This window comes from Rattus rattus, chromosome 2 (genome assembly GCF_011064425.1).
Source record: "Rattus rattus isolate New Zealand chromosome 2, Rrattus_CSIRO_v1, whole genome shotgun sequence".
In the NCBI taxonomy this organism is placed as follows: Eukaryota; Metazoa; Chordata; class Mammalia; order Rodentia; family Muridae; genus Rattus; species Rattus rattus.
Window position 1 is genome coordinate 199,975,188 of NC_046155.1, and position 21,279 is coordinate 199,996,466.

The following is a 21,279-nucleotide window of genomic DNA, read 5'->3' on the forward strand; positions in this document are numbered from 1 at the left end:
TTGAAAAAAAAAATGCCCCCCTCAGATTGGCCTGTAGGCTAGTATGTGAGGGCATTTTTTGGACTGATGATTGATATGGGAGGGTCCAGATCACTGTGTGTAGTGTCATCCTTGAGCAGGTGGTCCTGGATGGTATAGGAAAGTGGGCTGACCTTGGTCCGCCAAGGTTGGACCCCAGTATAGGGGAATGTCAGGAGGGTGATGGGGGGGCACTCTTATAGAATTATAAAAGAAGGGGAGGAGAATGGGATAGGGGGTTTATGTCTGGGAAACCAGGAAAGGGAATACCATTTGAAATGTAAGTAAAAAGATATCCAATAAAAAAAAGAAAAAAGAAAGTGGGCTGAGCAAGCCAGTAAGCAGAAGTCCACCATGGCCTCTGTATCATTTCCTGACCCCAGGCTCCTGCCTTGTTCATGACCTGACTTTCCTGGATAATGGGACTACAGACTTTAAGATGAAATAAACCCCTTCCTCTCCTTGTTATTTTCGGTCATTTCACCACAGCCATAGAAACTCCAACCATAAGATGCTCCTTGACTCTGAATTACTCTTTCTATTCTTTTCTCATGAGTGTTAGGATGGCAACAGGCCTCCCTGTTACTTCTGGAGGATTGGCCAAGGCTCAGGCTGTGTTTCCTTTCTTCCAATGGAGGTGGATGGACGTGAGATGAGAACGTGGGACTGAGCCCTTCCTATCTCTGAATTCCACCTGCTTTCAGGAAACTGTGTTCTGGTGCATTCCATGCAATACCCAGTACAGAGAAGGCTCCATGTAAAACTATGTTGAGATGCTCAGGATGTCTACTCTCCTGATAAAGTGATAGTCTTATTTCTTGATATCTTCTAATAATCCAACAAGTAACACAGATATGTCTACACTAATCTAGAAACAAAACACTCTAAGAGAAAACTCTCAGCTCCTGTTTGATTGAAAATACTCAAAGGTCATAGGCCTAGGGGAAAATATACTAATATTATTTTGCTAAATGAACACAGCAATAAAATGACTCCTAATGACATACTTCTGTACTTATAGGCAGATTATCTCTCAATCTTCATCAGAAAAGCTCCTTCTTGCAGTAGGTGGAAATTAACAAAGAGACCCAGAACTGGTCAACGTGCAGAGAAGGAGAGACTTTGGATCATTCAGTCTTAAATATAGCTATTTATCTGATACCTATCAACTATTGATTGCTTCATCTTCTCTTCAGCATCAGAGTTTAGAAGGCTCTGAGAAGTCTCCAGAACGCCTGCCTTTTTTCCCCTAGCACTATGAACAGTCAGGGACAGGCAGTACATATAATAGAGATCTGGGTCTCTGCATGTCTGTTTTGGTTGTAGCATGACTCCTTGATGCAGCCGTGCATTGTTAGGCAGTTGACATGTGTGTACCTACCTGGGCGTGCTCCTGGCTGGGTATGGCACTCAGTCCCGTGGCTGCCATGTATGTGCTCCCAATGGTCTTGATCTTTTCAACACCACTGAACTTTGGCTTAGAAAGCAGCTGCAAAGCAAAGACAACCAGTCAGTCACTCAGCTGGGTGCTGAGCTGAAGCCTAGGTGCTACAGAGCCATTCTAGGATCCTAGACCACAACAAAGGGCCAGACACACTCCCACCTGGAGAATGCAGCGAGCAAACACTTTTATGTATTTCATATGTGTATCACCTCAGGGAGAGGAAGATAACACAATGATGTGCTTGTGATACACAAATTGTCAAACTTAGGTAAGGAACCAGCGTAAATTATGATGCAAGAGACAGTGGCTGGAAATAAATCCCCAGCTCCATGCACAAACGACACCAATACAACACTGATCAGTGTGTAAGGTCTTCCCTTCACTTTCTATAATAATCAGTGCTGAGGACAGTCTTTGACAGCTGAGCGCTGGAGGTGAGGAGAATAAAGACCCCAAAAAAAGACCTCACCCTTCCATTGGCCCCAATCTAACATTTCTGTCTCAACATCAGTTATAGGCTTCTGCATTTACCCCTGTCCTGGCATGGTTGGAAGTCTAAAGCTAGGCAGAGCCATTGGGGAATAGTGGAGATGGGAGGAGACTCATTCAGGAGGGCAGGCTCAAATGAACAACAGCAACCAAAGACCAGGGGCATGCTTTCCTTCTCAGTCCCCTGCTATTCAGAGAGCAAGCATCCAGGTTTAATGACAAAGACATTATGTGAGAACCATCCTGGTGTCACATATGCACATAGCCACTGCCACTTGTCAATATTGCAAAGCCTCTATCTTGCTGCAGGCAAACTGCAGCTAACATGCCATTGCCTTTCACTAGACACTTGGTGTAAGAGCAGAAGTCTTTGATTGTTGTGAGTCCTCCATGAGCATCCACAGGGAACTCACAGTGAAGATGGAATAGGAGACACAGGACCCAGCAGATACTTGGAACTGCATAGCTCTGAAACCATCATGTTATACAACACCCTCACTTATCCCCAAGTTGCATGAATCAGGATGGACATACACTCACAGATGACAAATAGCTTCTGTTTTGTATAATATTGATAAGGATGGTGTAGCTGCAATGGCCTTGAAATCACAGGTGTGGGTTTTTCTTTCTTACCAGAAAAGAGGGCATATTATTCTCTCTTAGACAGAATATTACAAGTTGAATAATGACACCTATTTCAAAGTCTAAACTATGTTTCATGTCCCCTCTGGAAAATGATGTACTACCCACACACAATGCTTTGTCAACAATAAAGTCTGCCATTCATAAACAGCTCAATTTGGCATTTGCCAGAGACCTTGAAATATGCACATGGATGTCAATAATCTACTTCCATAAGTAGATCAATTATATTTTAATATATAAAGGGTTGGTCAATTATTTTTCCTGGGGGTTGAGCCTTTCTCGAAAGTCTTACTAATGAATTAGATGCAGGTTTTAGGAGCTGCTCCCTGCAGTTATACTAACTTCAAAATAAAACATATTTTCTCCCCCAAATCATCCAGTGAGTGAGGTTGAGATCATGACTTGAGCTACCAAGAATTAGTTGGAAAGACAAGTCTGAAGGCATGTCACTGTCCAGAACTAATTTCAGCTCTCTCTCTCTCTCTCTCTCTCTCTCTCTCTCTCTCTCTCTCTCTCTCTCTCTCTCTCTCTCTCTCTGTGTGTGTGTGTGTGTGTAAAACCCTCTTTACAGGTAAGTCCGGGCACTTACATCATCAAAGTCAGCAATGATCTCATTCAGGAGCCGCAGGCACTCCAAGCCTTCCTTGTTCACATCTGACTCTGTGTAGAACTCCTTGAAGTCCGGAATGGAGGCAAACATGACACAGACACAGTCGTAGGACTGGTGGTACAACTCCTGTGCAGAAAAAGGGAGGATTGAGCACTTGGTGACCTTCGTACAAAAGCCCTTTCGGGTATGTGGTCTTGTGGAGATCGAGATGTTCCACTCTCCACCAGTTGTTCTCCACCAGAGGCTCAGTGTTGCCTCCACTCAAGGCTGTCCATGCGTTTTAATGGAACCTTCTTCATGCTTCCTGGAAGATGCTATTGACACATACCCCACTGACCTGTAATTATCCCAGTCCTGAGCCCTTCAATAGCTGCCATTGAGATAGAAAAACTTTTAAAATGCTGATACAAGTTCCCTTAGCCACTAGCTAATAGTAGGAGTGCGTGTGTGAAACCTGTCCTCTTTACCTCAGACAGTTTTCATCTATCAGAGGCTGAGTTAGGACAAAGTGCCCTTTAGGCAACTGAAGGGAAGTAAAATCTATTCCTCAAAGAACAGTATTGCATTATAATAGTGTGTTACAGCCCCCATCCTTTGGATGTAAGTCTGCTCTTGCAAGGAAGTGATTCCTTTAATTGCAGCGGAGAGAATGAATGAATCTCCCTACTCCAGGCCACTTATCCACATGGCATGAAACCCTGACTGAATCTGCTTGGAATATCCTTTTACTTCAAGTAGAGAAAGACTCCTAGTCCATTTTTTATACAGACAATAAAACCGCAGCATCCTGCACATGTAATTTCAATTGTATAGTGACATCTTCATCTTCAGTGTCTTCAGAACGAAAGGGCTATGGGTGGACTCATCCCAGGTGTGGAGGGCCTATCCATAGCACAGGCAGAGCAGCCTGGTCTCACTGTGTTTGCAGTGCAGCTTGGGACGGGATGACTTTGCTAGGAAGTGTGAGGAAAATTTGTTTAAATCAGATGGACAGCTTCTGAGTGGAGTGGAACAGCACTCCAGGGGCTGATCCTGCCCATGTGCCTGGCAGGGAAAAGGTGCAACTCTCTAAGAACACACTTAGTGAGCTCTGCTCCCCCAGAACTCAGGCCCATCCTTTGGCAGGGTGCATCCTTAAACAGTACTGTAACTCCAGGTTTGAGTGCCCCATAGAGGGACTAGTTTTTACCTCCATAATAAACACTTCATGGCATGATGCCCAAAGGAAATCATAACAGCTTCAAGGCAAAGCAGATTCACGCCAAGCCCCCACTCCCGGTAGCTCTCATCTTAGAGTGCTTTCAGCTACTGTCTCCAAATTGGCAGGCGCTGCAAGAACAATAGCATCAAGGATCTTCTTTCTTCTCTGCATCTAGTGTGGTTGAGATGGCCCGCAGCATCTCTTTACAAAGCTGTTCTGTGAAGTGAACTTCATTTCCTTTGTAGACAACTTGAAGCAGGAGACTGCCAAGGTCATGTTCCAAGAATGCTGGCTAGAGCTCAGCAAGCAGGGTATCAGCAAAGAGAGAGCAACTGGGAGCCCATCTTGGTTGATACCATTTATTAAGAGTGGTAAAAGATGCACTGATTCTCATCTTACGGACAAGAGTACATGTATCCCCACCCACAATTGGCATTGGCATTAGTTAGTGGTCCCCTGGGAATAAAGTATAGATGGGATAATAGCCATCACATACTAAATGCCCATTTCGTGATAGGATGGCCACTTCTATGCACATGATACTTTCACTAAGACACATGACTGCCTAAGGATAAGGAAAGTGAGGCACAGAGCAATTGCATTAGTCCTCTAAAGATGTAATTACTCAGGTCAATCATAAAGGCTAGATTGATACTTTACATCTATCAGATGATTGTAGGGTGGCTATGCTCTTTGCAACCAGGCACTTACTACTGTGGATCCTGTGACTTCATATTTATCTTTCCAGCTGGAATCTTGAAGCTGTCTGGGAGTGGGACAAGATGGGACATATGATTGTACTGAAACAGTTTTGGTCTGCATGTCATCTCTTATTGTGGTTCTCAGATGAGACTGTATAAGAAAATCAGCTATGGGTTTCTAAGAATGTGAGTATCTGGGCCTCATCACTGAGCAAATGAGTTTCAACCTTAAGGTTGGGCTCTGAGCATCCACATCACTTTGCAAAGCTTAGGGGAATGTTCTGCTGTGTGGCCCTGATGAACAGCTGGGGTCAGGAGAAAGTGGAACTCAGAGGAGTTGAGGTACCCAATGAGGCTTTCAGTTGGCTTGAGGGATGAATTAGGTCCAACCCCTGCATTCATGGCAGACCATACACACGAGTAGAGCCCTTAAATGGATACTGTTCATCCTTTGTTCTGAAAAAGCAGACATTTGGAATCATTAGAGAAATGTCAGGGGGTAAGCAGAGATACTGTACCTCTGGTTCTGAGATTCAGGACTCCTAGATGACTATACCTGAAACCAAGAGAACTCCAATGGTTCCCAAATTCCTTCGCACTGATGAAACCTGAAGGCTTGGAAGCATGATCTGAACTCATGAACAGCCCTCTGCCTTTGCAGTGGGCATGGAGTCAGAGTAGACCATGTTCTGACTGATGGGTGTCCTAAGCTTGGGCACACTCCAGGGGATCTGGGGACTGGATGGAGACAGGAAGATAACTCGAGAGGATCCCACAGTGGGGATAAATGACTCACACAGCTCTCACAGAGCATCACTAAACTCAGATGCATACACATATGATAACTATGAAATGCCAGGACTGGAAATATTGTCACCAAGAAACACTTTTGTGTCCTTCATTTCTGTTAATTTGTAAATGCACCAAGCTCTCCCCTGATGCTGAACTAAAGCCTGAGGTAACCTTAAGGGTCTTCTTGTCACTCAGGGTAATTCAAAGTCCTTTCATCAATAATTAAATGTTCAGTCCAAAGAGTGATCAAAACTCTGGTGCCTGATGACCTGTGTGTTCTAGAAAGTGTTTAGAGTTGTGCCGATGGTTTCTCTTCCAGACTTAAGCTACTTCAACAGGGTCTCTGGTTTTATTCACGACTCTGCTAATCTTTCTATAGATTGCTTAGCACAATGATCCAAAATTGTCAGATAATACTAATTTGTCCAGGGGCTCATGTAATTAACACCTCCTGAGAGTACAGTGCAAACCAATCTGTCCCTCTCCTAGATAAGGAATGCTGTGGACATTGGGCTGGCAGTCCTTGAAGGGCTCTCTTTGTAGAGCATATCTGCGGAGTGTCTGCTGATCAAGCCTTGGTTCCCTGAAGTATGCCACCTGGCTAAATGCACACACATAGTCCCCTTCACCTGGGGCCTCAGAAAAGAATCAGCTAGATGACAAATGCAGTCTTCTCATCTAATGATGAGGGTAGGCTCTGGTCTTTGTTTAAGGTCTACAAAGAGAAGAGGACTGTGGTGAGGACTAGCCCCTCGGTTCCCATTAGGGGCTTACTATGGACAGGACAGATTGTGGGATGGCCCGTTTTGAGAGGAGGGACAAGGGTGTGCCTGTGAGACTGGATTTGGAGCAATGCAGTCCATGCCAGGCTATGAGCAGAGGCACAGGGAATGATAGTCATCAAAACAAAAGCTTCAGTAAATTATTACAGTGATTAAAGAATTCTTGAGTCCTAGTTATGACGGGAGGTTAATTCTGCTTCATACAATGAGATACAACAGGAAAAGACACAGTGGAGGACCTTCATTGATACAGGTGACAATAAGCCATGCCATTTTACTAGGAATTTTATTCCAGAAAATTATTGTGTAGTGAAGGATGACCAAAGCACCAGCATTTGCCCTCAAAGGCAACCATGCCCCACAGAGGAATAAGAAGCTGCTTCCCTGGTCTCAGTCTTACGTGGTGGATGAAGGGACCGTGTGTGATATTCTGTGAAATGCCTGCCTCCCTTTGACTTAGTACTAAGCATCCCATGACCGATCTATCAAGCACAACTGCAGAGAAAGTCATCCTTTCCATCCTTTATAGATGGTGAGACCAAGGCTCAGATGTGGGAAGTTCCTGGATGAAGGCTGCAGAAGTAGATAACATTGAGATTAAAATGTGCTGCCCAGCTCCAGGCTCCTTCCCTGCTCCTCTCTTACTCTCTGATTACTGCAGAGACAGTGCTGTCAACTTGACTGGGTTAAGAAAGTAACACAGCATCCTCTGGCTGTCCCTGCAATGAGGCTTTCAGAGATGATTAGACCACAAAGGCTCTGACCTAATAGAGAGATCATTCTGTTATAGCTAAAAGGTAGGAATATGAGGAGGTAGGGCCATTGGAGGAAGTAGCCATTTGGAACAAATTGTCTTCTTGGGGATATGGTATGTTCTGTCTCTGTCTACTTTCCTCCTTTCCTGGCACTACGGTGGACCGAACCCTTTACAACCATGGACTTTAACTAGCTCTCTTGTATTTTACCAATGCTGACACAAAAGGAACAAATGTTATTGGAGGAGAGAAACTGTGTTTGGGTACTTGTCCCCTTCCTGCCTACTCTTCCAGGTCTGTCTTCTCTTCCATCCGTCCATGCAGGCTGCAGCCTTCTTCCCTGTCATGTACTGCTTCCAGCTCTCAGCTAGTTTTTAGTACTTTCTTTTCAGAGTCAGGGATCCCTTCTTTACAGTGGATTCCCCAGAGCCTGAAAGTCACTCTCCGGATATGTGTTAACAGATTGCGGCCCCAAGAGGAACCAAGAGTGGCCATTCTGTCCTGTCCATTTCTGTATTTAGGACAGCCTCAGCTGACTCTCATGGCAGGAGCAGCAGAAGCAGGCTGCACACAGGAATCGAATGGACAGGAGTAGCAAGATGGCCAGTGGGAAATAACGCTTGCTGTGTAAGCCTGCAGATACGAGTCTGGTTTATAGAAATCATGGTGGATGGAAAGAACCAGCCCAAAGGTTGTCCTCTGACCTTCACATGCACACATGACACATGCAAATATTCACTCACGCAAAACACACAACAACAAACAAATAAAACCCAGAAACTGCTAGAGGTATAAGAGACTCCTGTACCATTAATAAAAATGATTTCTTAGTATGTCCAGTGATTTCATTACTTGTGGTAAGCAACAGAGAGGTTTCTGAGAAAAATGCTTAGGTCAGAAAATACAGATGACAGGAGGAACACAGGCTTTGACACTACACCCTGCGCCTTGAGACTTTTCAGCTGCCCCACAGGCTTCTTTTCAATTCTTTACATCAAATTTTATTTTATTTGTAAATTGTAAGTTAATTTTACTGATGATACATTTCTACCTACAAATGTGATACATTAAGCATCATTAAACCCACAGCCAAGTCAACAAAAATTACTATACCCAGGGGAACCAAACCGTAAGCAAAGAGCAGTGGATGCAAATGCGAATGCGTGCTCCTATTCTCTATTCCCAGCATGAGTGCGAGCTGCTGCGAGACTCTTAACAGGACGCTTGGCAGCCTGTTCTGCCAGGTTGGGCTGATCTGGTGGTAAGTTCATCTGTTCAGTTCCCTCTGCTGGCTTCATATTCTCTCCCAACCCCAGCACAAATCTCTAGTGGAGGAGACTGCTTAGCCAGCTCTGAAAGCACAGGGTGTCGTGTTAGCAGTGCTAACCCCACGTTTTAAATTATGTGCGATTAGAGATCTGTCTGCTTTCTCTTGCTGCTCAGCAATATTAAGGAAAAAGTAAACACCAGAACACTCTATTGCCCAAGCTATTTTCATATTTCAACGACAGTCGCAACACTGCTAAGTATCCTCAGATATCCATTTTTTTTCTCCATCCAAGACGGGCAGACACAGGTCTGTGTGTGCTTGTATGGAAAGCTTTTAAGTTCATGGTCTCACGCATTATCTCACTGTCTTTGAAATTCCAAGACCTTGAAAGTTCCCTAAGGAATCTGACAATAGGGAAATGTTGACCTGTGGACTTGTGGTTTATTTTGGCTTCCTGACTTGGACCCTATCACACGTGTGCTGGTATGAACGTGTCCTCCATGGATGGGGACAAGAGGCCATTAGAGGATTTGTGTGGGAATGGGGAATCTCTTAACTCACATTCAGAACTTGACATGATTAAGGAAGAATTTTTAAATTGCATTTCTGTTTGCACACTTGTGTGCCTATGTATATGCCACACCGTGAGTATGTAGAGGTCAGAGGAGAGGGTCAACTAGTGGAGTTGTTTTTCTCTTTCCACCATGTGGGCCCTAGGGATTGAAGTCCAGTCATCAGGATTGGTGGCAAATGCCTTAACCCACAAGTCACCCCACCGGCCCAGAAGAAATTCTTAATAACAAGTTATTTTTTCCTTAGATAATAGAAGGTCTTGTATAGTCCTTTTCTTATTCAAGGCTGCTCTTGAATTTGTTATGCAGATGAAGATGGTTTTCAACTTCGAATCACCGCCTCTCTCCCCCACCCCCTGCCCACCTCCACCTCCTGTATGCTGAGATCTCAGGCAAGCACCATCACATCTGCTTTGTGAAGTCAAAACCTTAAGAATGCTAGGCAAGCAGCACAGCTCTGTCTCAGTGTTCCCAGTGTATTTATGAATAGTCAATACCCTCTTGAAATGGGAAATATGAGGCTAACTGTGGACATACAGTGTAAAGGGCCACAGTATGGTAGCACCCTCCAGAGACCTTCAGCCTCCAAGCCCACTGTGACCCCGCCCAGACCCATCCTGCCCCTCTGACCTCATTTTTCAGGCTCCTGGCCAGGAAGTGTTCAGCCACGTGTGCAGGAAGCACGTTCTCCAGCAGCACTCGATTTAGGTTCTCCATGGTTTCTATCTCCTCCCGCTCTTTTTTGAACTTGTTCTTCCACAAGAAGTCTAACCTACAGTAATATTCACTCTGTTACAAGAGGACACAGAGGTGAAGAGACAATAGGCAACTTGTCCTGGCACAGTGGAGGTCATCAAAGAGAAAACACAACAAGAGAACAGAGCAGCACATAGAACGGTCTCCCTCCCTGCTGAGCCCCATGTCCCATCCAGATATCTGACAACTGCTGTAAATACAATGAAGAAACCCAACGGCAGGGAACTGGGGACCGTGGTGGCTTACAAGTTAAGATGATTATAAGCCCCCTCTAGATTTCCAATAGTCAGCTTAGGGGTTCTGGTGGCTAACAAATGAAAATGGTTGTAAGCTCCCTTCCAGATCACCACTAGACAGCTTAACTTATTTTTTGAAGTAGCACAGTAGCATGAGAATGATGAAGGAATAAGAAGTTCGGGACACTTCCTAGACAAGGATTTGTATCACATAAGTAACACTTTAAAGGGTGGCAATTTGTCCTTAGAATTTGAAAAGAAGTCCCTGCTACCACAATTATGTATTTTTTTATTATAAAGTATGGATGTCTTTCACATAGCCTTGCACTGAGTATTAAGAATGCCAATATATTGTAGATGAGAGTGTATGTTGATATTATTGAGTTAGAAATGGGGCTGTTAAAACACACACGTGTGTGTATTAAAATATGTGGGCCAGCTACTCACTGACAAAGGCCGTCTTTGGCCTTGCTATCATTTTGTGTCTCCTGTGATACCAGTATCTTTGAGTGAAACCTTCTGTCAAAGATGGGCTTCATGAAAACGACGACTTTTAGCTACTGACACATAAATGCAAAGGAAAGCAAAACTAAGTATTTGCTGTTGTATTGGCTTGATTTATTATAAAAATTACAGTGCAAATTGTAATAATGTATGTATACACATACACATATTGTGCCAGCAGGCATGCAATGAACACTTCTTATGCACAAGTATGAATTCTAAAATAATAAATTCACACTTCAGCCCGAGAGAACAATGATCATTCATTAATTAGTTTGATTCCAACTATACATGATGGATGAAGAAGCATTTCCTTCCTTAGTGAAACATTTATTTTCACCTCGTACAGTGAGGCATTTTAAACTATTCAACGCTTTAAATTCAAAGTCAAACTTCCCACACACTATGTGAATGGAAATTATGTATTTTACTGACTGGAAAACCATTATCTTTTTAGAGTTTAGGGCAAAGGGGCAGTGTAGTTGGTTTAAACTAGAATAGAAGAAGCAGGCCATGGTGGGATAGCAAAAAGACACAGGTGAGAATCCAAAGTCAGGCACAAGTGGAAGAACACCCTAAGAGCCAGCTCGGGTCCCAAGACTCCTGCATGGAAGTTCAAGGTTGTGATGAGGTGCTCAGCTAGCAAGGGGCTGCTCCGGTATTCCTCAGGCATCACAGGAAAATAGTCTCCTATTAGAATTAAATCTGTAATTTGGAAACAGTTTGCATGGAAGTGACAGTTTGTGTACTGGCTGGTTTTGTGTGTCAACTTGACACAAACTAGAGTTATTACAGAGAAAGGAGCCTCTCTTGAGGAAATGCCTCCATGAGATCGAGCTGTCAGGCATTTTTTCAATTAGTGATCAAGGGTGGGAGGGCCCGTTATGGGTGGTGCCATCCTGGGCTGGTGGTCTTGGGTTCTATAAGAAGGCAAGCTGAGCAAGCCAGGGGAAGCAAGCCAGTAAGTAACATCCCTCCATGGCCTCTGCACCAGCTCCTGCCTCCAAGTTTCTGCCCTGTGTGTGTTCCTGTCCTGACTTCCTTTGGTGATGAACAGCAATGTGGAAGTAAACCCTTTAGCTTCCAACTTGCTTCTTGGTCATGATGTTTTGTGCAGGAATAGAAACCCTGACTAAGTCGGTTTGTTTGATTATCGATTTCTGTATCTACAAATTGTGTATCTCTCTATCACCTATCTTCTACCGTCACCTACATACCTTCTTGCTATGGTTTGAGTATGATTTACATGAATCCCTGAAAGGCCTAAGTATTGAAAATTTGATCTTCAGTGTGATGATGGTGACATGGAACCTGTAAAACAAGAGGGACAGTTTGATGGGAGATCCTTTAGTTATTGGAGGTATTTCCTTGGAAGGGACTGTGAGATTTGGAAGACTATCTAGTTTTCTGTTTTGTAATATAACCTTTCTTACCCATATATCTGCAGTACAATGTGATATATCTGAGATGGCCTTCATTACAGCTGACATGGTGGCAGGGCCTTGCTCTTAAATGTCTAAAACTTTGAATATGTGATAAACTTCTTGTCCTTATAAATGTAGCATGCTTATCATCCACCAATCTATCAGTCTATTAACCTATCTTATCTATATAATCATCCACCCATCCATCCATCTATCACATCTCTAGCTCTTTTTGTATGTTAATTATATAATCTAACTATATCACCAACCAATCATTTATATCTATTTATGTATCTATCAACTCTCTAGCACCTATAACATCCATCTCTCCATTGTATCACTTTTTCAAACCATGAAAACCACTTTAGATCCTCTCTCCTACGTATAAGCAGTGTTCATCATAAGAGAAACTCATGTTGAAATATTTAAAAGGAAAACAAGAGTGTCCATCTCAAACCAGTTGTAATGAATTAAACAGTTTCCCAAAAGGCAGTTCCAAACCCTGACCCTGATAAGCATTACTATGGTCTTACTTGGACATAGAGTTAGTGTTATATATTGATGGAGATCTGGAGATGACCTCATCTTGGAGTTAGGTTGGACTCTAAATCCAATGATTGTTGTCTATGTATAATAACATGAGAATAGAGAGGGAGATTTTGTGCAGAGACACGGAGCTGGCCATGTGACACACCCGGCAGAGAGTGACTATATGGCCTAGGTGACTGTGAGGATGGAAGAAGAGATGAAGAGAAGAGCTAAAGCATTCTGTTTGTCACCCTCAGGGGAACAGTGGTTGTTCCACTCAGCCTCCCAGAGCCATAGTTTGCTTTGCACTGTTCCTCAGATCATCACCATCTCTCAGACTGTGTCAGGCAGGGGTGTGTGTCAAGAGTGTCTGTGACTCTCAGTGCAGTGTCACACTCATCATAGTCTCAAGCTTCATGCTTTGCCTATTTCCAAAACTCACCCAAGCAACCATAGAGCTTCCTATTAGTCTGCATGGACAAAATCAGGGGTCATGGGGCTGCTGAGCCTGACTTAGATGACTTTTGTTTCCAGATGCCCCAACAGAATGACACCTCACATGGAGCACAGTCTTGATACTCAGCATGCTGCAGTTTAAACTAGAGAAACACAGCCTTCTTCCATATTCTAAAGAAAACCTTTAGTGGGCAAAATTAGACTCACAAACTAGATTTTTATACAGATGTTACTGTACATCTGTACAAAATATTGGATAATTTTATTAGTTGTGTCTGTGCCTACATATGCGTACTCTGTGTGTGCCTAGTGTTTATGAAAACTAGAAGAGGGCACTGTATCTCCGGGAACCAGGCGTATGGATGACTGTGAGCCACTATAGCTGGAAACTGAACCTGAATCTCTTGTGATACCAGCAAGTATTCTTTACTCTTGAGCACACTTTCTATCCTGGTCTATGCTTTTCTTAAGCATATACAACTAGAATGATCTTTAGGCTGTCAATTTGCTCCTTCAAGAGGAGGTGGTCATGGGGAAAGAAGACCACACAAATGTAGCTTGCAAGGATGCCTACACATCTATGTAATAAACCAGCAGGATGGAGTCACTCCAGGGCCCTGGATGCCACAGCCCTTGGAAACCTCCTGTATGTAGAGGAGGCTGTAACTTATTTGTGACTTAGGAAGGGAGAGGAGGCATGGTTTCTCTTATTCCAGAAGACTCTTCTGTAATGAATTGGCATTCCTGTGATGATTCTAGATTGAAGCTCAGGCTCCTGGCCCACCATGGTGTTTCCTATGTGCCTCATACAGATGTGTGATTCACAGCCAAAGGTTGCATAAGTGACTGCAAAATATCGTTCTATTCCTTTGGGAAGCAACACCTTGTCCAGGTGTCTAGGTGTGGAGAGTATCTATCATTAGGTTAAATAGCAAAAAGGAATTGATTCCTTTAAAGACTCCTTAACACAATTATGCCAGTGGTTGACCATAATACTGAACACTTACTTATTTGCTTTAATTCTATTACAGAGTAATGAATAAACTGTCAGTCATTGGCCTTGACCACAATTACATAGTAGTATTGAATGTTGGCCATCGCTATTGCTATTAAAAAGAGGGGTTGTGTGGGATTCAGTTTAACTTAAGCACCTTAAAACACTCTATGATGGGAGGTGAACTGAGTGGTTATTATTACAAAAGAGACTTCGGACATGGCATCAATGGCATGGCACAGAGAAGCAGGCAACTCATGGGTGGTTGCTATTTCCTGAAGAATGACTACTGGAGGCATCATTGCACAAGGAAGCTCAGTTCTTTTCTGTGTAACTTGTTGGGTACCCTAGGAAGCATAGGGGTCTGATTGCACCATGAGTGAGAGCAGCAAGCTTGTCAGTAGTGAGAAACAAGCAACAAATGATCAAGTCACAGAAGAAGCAGAAAGGGAATGAGCCAGAATTTGGACAGGCTGTTATGACAGCAAGCCAGAGAATGCAGAATGGGAGAAATACAGACACTGAGACAAGATGAAAAATGCACACAGAATTTGGGGTGTGGCTAACTTAGCCTGGGTACTGCCTCACTGCCAGCTCCCAGGAAGCATCAGACTTTGTGGTGTCATTGTAGGGGAGTGTTCCAGATGTGGGATGCTAGCCAACTAAACAGACTTCCCAACTGTGCAGTTGTTAATAGCTACCTAGCAGGAAGACTGGAAGCTAGACTGAAAGTCATAAGGCTGTAGGCTTTTGCCATGAGTTTATTTAATAATGTACCCACACTGAAGCATTGGTGCTTTTTAGCCCAAATCATCCACTTGGCTTCACACTGCCAATATCATATGCTTTAAACCAGATGCTGGGGGCAGAGCTGCCTGGTTTCAGATAAGTCTTATTGTTACTAGTGGCTGGTTTTGTGCACAGGCAGAAGCATGGTAATCCTTAATTTCCACTATTCATAGCCTCCCCTGGGATACCAAGAGAAGACAGGGGCCCTAAGAATGAACAATTTGCATTACAAAATACAATTTTTTAGCAGAGAACAATATTCTGAGAAATGGTTGCAAATGAAACAAAACTACCAGCTTTCAGAAGTAGTGTGCCATATACTCCGAGAGACCCATGCCATGGTAGTTCCCCATAGTTCAGCTGTTTGCCAACTATAACACATTTGTAGTTTAAGATTTAATAGGAAATTAATTGATTCATATCTGTATCTGAAGTTTGTCCAGAAGTTGCTCTGAAGTTTGCCCCTGTGGCAAAACCAACTTTTGCCTTCATATCTGGCACACGCCCTGGTTGCCTACTTTTCTCTTAAGTGTTTAGATGATTATGACTCTTAAACATTGTTTTTTTAGCACAAGCATGTCGACAATGCAGATCTGCACTGCAGGAGATGAGAGAAAGTACTCCTTACCTGTCTGCCCAGAACCAGCAGCGTGATGAAGAATATGGAGAGTGACACGGAGCCCATGGTCTTCAGGTCTTTCCAAATGCCTGGTCTATTGAAAACACAAACCAACAGGCAGACAGCCAGATGGACAGACAGACCACAGCAGCACACAACATGCATACAAGACTTAGAATCCTAGGAGTGAAAAACTTCTGAATCCCCAGTGCACCTCCAGATTTCATCCCAGCCAAGGACACATTTCAAATATACCACAAACCCACATGTGCACAAAAAACAGCAAATAATTAAGTCCACATATTGATGATACACTAAATAAAAATAGGTGCAAATTAGCACAGACCTTTACTTTGCACTGAGCTCTAACAGGTATTGCAGGAGAGATGTGCACAATACTAATCCATTCTATTAAGGCCAGTGGGCTCGCGATGGTTTCTTTGATGCTTTCATTATTGCTCTCAGAAAGATAGTATTTTTTAAATTATTAACTGTATGAGGTATAGAAACAAAATAAGGAAGTTAGTTTCTACAAGGGTCTCCCACTTGTGACAGGTGCAGTTTCATATGCTGATGCACACTCTAGCTGATGCACGTTCTTAACACATTATGTAATCCTGCATTACAGAGGCAGGAATCCCATTAGCTGCTGATCAGCCTTCAGATTCAGGTGACCACTGTCAGTATGTTGCTGAGCTGGGCTGGGTCTTCCTGTCTTACTACAGCAGGCATGGCAGTGACTCAGCACATCTGCACTTATGCAAGGAGTCCTCTACTGCAATCCTTGGCAATATTCTACATTTCCTGGCAAGCATCCATCCCACATTCGAGCATAAGGAAGTTCTGAAAAATACTGGGCAATTTGCTCAGACACTGTCCCAAGAGCAACGTGGTGGCAGGCAATCACTTTCTTTATTATTTATTCTGCTTTGTGAGTTTCTGTTTTCCCCACTGAAGGTTCAAGGGCAAGCGGAATACTAAGATTTGATGTAGTTCAATGGGTTCTGAAGTAAGGGCACCTGGACTTGAATTGTGAACTGAGGGACTTTTTAGAAGTCCTTTCGATTGTCACCACCCTCATCTGTGAAAAGGGATGTCCCTGCCAATGGATACTGCTCAGATTTTACACACCTGGCACATAGACTGGCCCACAGCACTCTCATGATAAATGGTGATTGCAGTATTAAGTGCCAGATGACATCACATATTTATACAGCCAGCACATATACCGAGCCTCAGCACACTCTCCCCACATGGCCCTGGTGATTGTAGTATTGAGTGTATGGTGGCAGTAGAAGGAAATGACTGGAAAACTGGAAAATAGGGACATCAGTAAATTTTGCAGAAAGGAAAGTGTGAAGGGTAAGAAAGGGCAGATCCTAGTAGCTTAAGCTCTGCAGCCCCAGAACCCTGCAGAAAGATGGGGACATGTTTGTGCTCTTTCCCTTGGATCACACCTATGGTGCTCCTCCCTCTGCATCACACCTGCTGAGCCCATTATGAGGCTGAGCTCATCCACCATGAGGAGGTCTCTATTTCTCCAAGAATTACTAGAAGGGTGCAGGGCTCCTTTTCTATTTCATTGGCACCAATTTTTATGACATGGAATCCTTCTTAGCCTCAGGCAAATGTGTCTAATGGCACAGTTTAAATGTGGGTGGAAAGCAGATACCTAATAACTATGATGGCGTCAGTGAATGTTAACCTCATTTCTTTCCTCTACATTAACCATACAGACACTATGATGGGTGGGTAGAGAGAGCAGCATCACACAGCTGTCATCCCTGGAAGGTGCAGGTTGAACTTCTGCATGCTCCTGTTACCTAACTTTAGTAAGCCAAGGGACAGAAATGGAAACTGCATTCCCTCTTCTCCCTGAGCACCAGTCAAACTAAGAATAAAAGGCTAAGCATTCAGGTAAGAGTTTTGTGCTAGTTTTTCAGTGATACAAAATAGAGTTAATTCTCTTTTGATTGCCAGGTAAGAGATCAACAGCCTCAAATACACAGAGACAAGGAGTCAGAGGCAGGGTCCTCTAATGGATTCAGAACCTGGTTAGTTTGTTATTTCACATACAGAAAGGGCACATAATCAAGCCAGTGGGGATGTCATTCTATGCCTCACACTAATACTTCATGAATGAGGCCAGAGAGGAAGGGGTTTGGAGTCCCACCTGCCTTTCATATCTTCCAAATTACTGAAGACAGCAGTGAACTGGAAGTGGAATATCTGGAAAGAAGTCAAGGCAAGGCTGTCCTTGTTGATCTTGGAGGTGACAAACTACAGACCACAATAAATTTTACAAAAAGCAGTTTACCCAGAGAGCCTAAGGGACATTGTAGACCAGTAAGTGGAAGCCCTTTTCTGCTATGAAATTCAAGAAGAACGGAATTTTCTCAAAATGTTCTCTCAAAATCATCTTTAATTGAGTAAGCAAAATGAACTGCCAACTGCGACTGTTGGCTCTCCTCATGAGAGAACCTCTGCGGACAAATGATGCTGGGACCACTGAAATCTGAAATCACATAGAGATCCATTCTTGGGTTACTCTGCTGTTCGAGAGTGTGTAGATGGGGTGGGCAGGAAGGGCGTAGAGAAAATAGAGTCCCAGATAAACTCCCAACAGTTCAGTCCTCTGCTTCGCTCACTCTGTCAGTTTTCTGTTACAACTGCAGCCCAGGCGCCATCACTGAGCAGCTCCAAACTACGGAATGCATTCTTGCAGAGTTCTGGAGGCTCTGACTGGGAAGCCAAGACGATCTTGGAGCTGTACTCCTTTGAAACCGAGGCTCTTCTTCATCTCTCTCCAGCGTCTGGCAGCCACCTTGGATGTGATGATGTATGTTGTCACCCAAGGGTCTGAATACATCATCACTGGGTGACCTCAAGCACTTGTGTGTCTCTCTCTTCACATGTGATCTTAGAGGACTACAGTCATTCTGGGCTAGAGGCCACCTTCCTCTTGTTTGATCTCATTCTAATTTAATTTTATCTGTGGCTGTGTTGTTTCCTCATAAGCTCACATTATGAGGTCCTTGAAATTAAAATTTCATTGTATTTTTTGGGGGGCAGTGTCATAATTTGAATCATTGAATGGGTTCAGCTATTTACATAAAATGATAGTTCAAACTCAACTCATTGTTTCTCTCTCTCTCTCTCTCTCTCTCTCTCTCTCACACACACACACACACACACACCATGAAGATAAAGCTTTTTTGATTTATTCTAGTTTGGTGGCAGGGTGTTGGGTAGCAACATTACTGAATTGTGAAGCCAGAAGATACAGCCAGTATAACTGGAAACATTTATAACAGTGATTTCTAATGGATCGGTGATGTGTGCTTTCTTTCTACCCATAAGTAGACTTGTAAGTACTTTATACTCATAAGTACTAAGCCCACACATGTCTGATATGATACTATATGCAGCTATATGACCATCTACTTGAAACTGCTAATTAGCAATCATTCTGATCCTCAGAACTCAGGAATCCAAATGAACAAAATACCCTGATAAATGCGGTGAGAGACATGAAGGAATCCTTTAGTGAACCAGTCTCTATCCTGAAAGCAAACTGCTTTGATGAGGTATGTAGGGAACTCTCATTACTCTGGGGAGAAAATGTAATCTGGGTATATGGACATACACATTATCTCACAGATGTAAGAGATGCTGCCTCCATATTCAGAGAAAAGCGCCCTTGCTGAAGAGTGAAGCTGCACCTGGATGTTGTACTGAAAACAGAGGTTGGAGTTATAGGGACGATTAAGGGTTAACATGACAGGGACTAGAAGCTGCTAAGAGAAGGGATACAGCTGTGGGGTGTGTGAACACAGCTGACTATGTACTCCTACCCAAAATCCCTGATGACATACGTAAGACATTCCTGTCTTTATATTCTAGCTTCTAATGCAGCTAATTGTAACAGATTAAATTGTAAAGCTGGTTCTAGCTAGAAGTTCCTGCTTATGAGGCCACCCCATAGACAAGGATCGGAGGCAACCAAGAAAGACTGTAGCTACATCTTGGTGTTAAATCTCTGACATGGTCCAGCAATGAGTTAATCTTGTATGTATGAGAACAAAAGGAGCTGGTACAATTGGCAGCACTTGAGACACCTATAACGTTGGAGGGTTGTGACACTAGTCACATGATGGCAGATAGTCAATAGTCAAGGAAACCGCTAACAGCACAAATCAGAGGTGGACAGACCCAGGCTTCAGCCACCCTTATCTGGGTGGGTATCAAATGCATAGACCAAGGAGTTCAATGGTTTTTCCTCTCTTGGAAAATTCTTGAACACTGGGAAGTTCCTCTCACTTTCCCTCAATTTCTCATTTTTCTGTAATTCTACTTAATAAAGGTTATTTCCACTGCAGAAGAGTCCTTGTCTTTGATTTTCATTCATTTGAGACACAAACTCAGAGCCACTTGTCTAAGGTTGATCTTTGTGACATTTGAGTGTTAGGGACATCAGAAGCTTGGCTCAAGCACAGCTGTACTGAGAAAGGTTATACTGAGAAACTACTTAGCATCATTACTTCAAAAACTTCATATCTGGGAGGCTAGAGAGATGGCTCAGCAGTCAAGAGCATGTACTGCTCTTGTAGAGGACCTAGGTACAGTTCCTGGCTCCCACACAGCAGCTCAGAAGGATATTTCTGACACCCTCTTCTGGCCTCCACAGGTACTAGGTTCATACACAGAACATACATATATGCAAGCGAACTACTCATGCACATAAGAATAAATAATATGTCATTTTAAAACATTTTCTTAGCTGACATAATCTATTTAAAAAAATACCTGTAAGGAACCCAATTTCTGTTGTGCTATGAACTACACACAAGCTGAGATAATGTATTCTCAGGTCATTGTGTCTGGGATAACTCAGAGGTCTTCTCCCTAGGTCCCTAATCAGGAGCCTATGGCTCATAAAGAAGAGGCCAGTGGGCCAGGGGTGTAGCTCAGTGGTAGAGAGTTTAGCAACTACAAGGTCCTACATTTCTGTCCAGCAACACACACTCATGTGTGCATACACACGCATACATACATACACACACACACACACACACACCCACACACACACACACACACACGAAGCAGCAACAGCAAAGAGATAATGCTTCTGCCCATCACCTACCCATATAGTATTCAGGGTTCCCAGCTGACTTATCAGTTGGCATTTAGTCTATTGGCTCTCTCTTTCCTATACCATTGCATTAGGACATACCTATTGGGCTTTGGTAACAAAAGGCTTTTGAATTCTCAGGAAGCTTTAATGCCAAAGTAGGCAAAAACAACAGCTTTGCACATTGAAGTCATGAGGGCAACACTCTGTTTACTGCCCCTTGCTCTGTACCGGCCATGAAGCAAATGACAGTGTCAGAAGTCAACACTACCCAGAACCAAATGCAGCCCAGAAAACATGCTGGACTCAAATGAAAAAAGAGACAGCCTGTGCCCTGTTGGAGCACCTTCATGTCATCTAGATGTAAGGAATGAGGATCTGGAAGATGCATGTGATAGTCCTTCACAGTGCTGGACAACTGTCTCAGGGACAGTTACCTGTACCCTGTACCCTGGTTACGTATGACTGAGACTGCCCCTTTTGGAGGCTATTCCTCATCCTGAGTCACACAGTGACTTTACCTAGGTGTGCCAATGGCCAGTAGAAGGCATAATGACAATGGT

At 43.4% G+C, this 21,279-nt stretch overlaps 1 protein-coding gene across 1 annotated transcript in view; it reads right to left on the reverse strand.

Annotated features, from left to right (window-relative positions):
- Nucleotides 1–21,279, reverse strand: part of Adcy2 (adenylate cyclase 2) — a 410,506-nt gene that overhangs the window by 24,506 nt on the left and 364,721 nt on the right. Inside the window, exons 19-22 of the mRNA XM_032894822.1 lie at nt 15,595–15,679; nt 9,910–10,068; nt 3,186–3,332; nt 1,400–1,507 (exon numbers count right to left, since the gene is read on the reverse strand). Of these exons, the coding sequence (XP_032750713.1) occupies nt 1,400–1,507; nt 3,186–3,332; nt 9,910–10,068; nt 15,595–15,679 (499 nt within the window). The remainder of the gene's footprint in view (nt 1–1,399; nt 1,508–3,185; nt 3,333–9,909; nt 10,069–15,594; nt 15,680–21,279) is intronic.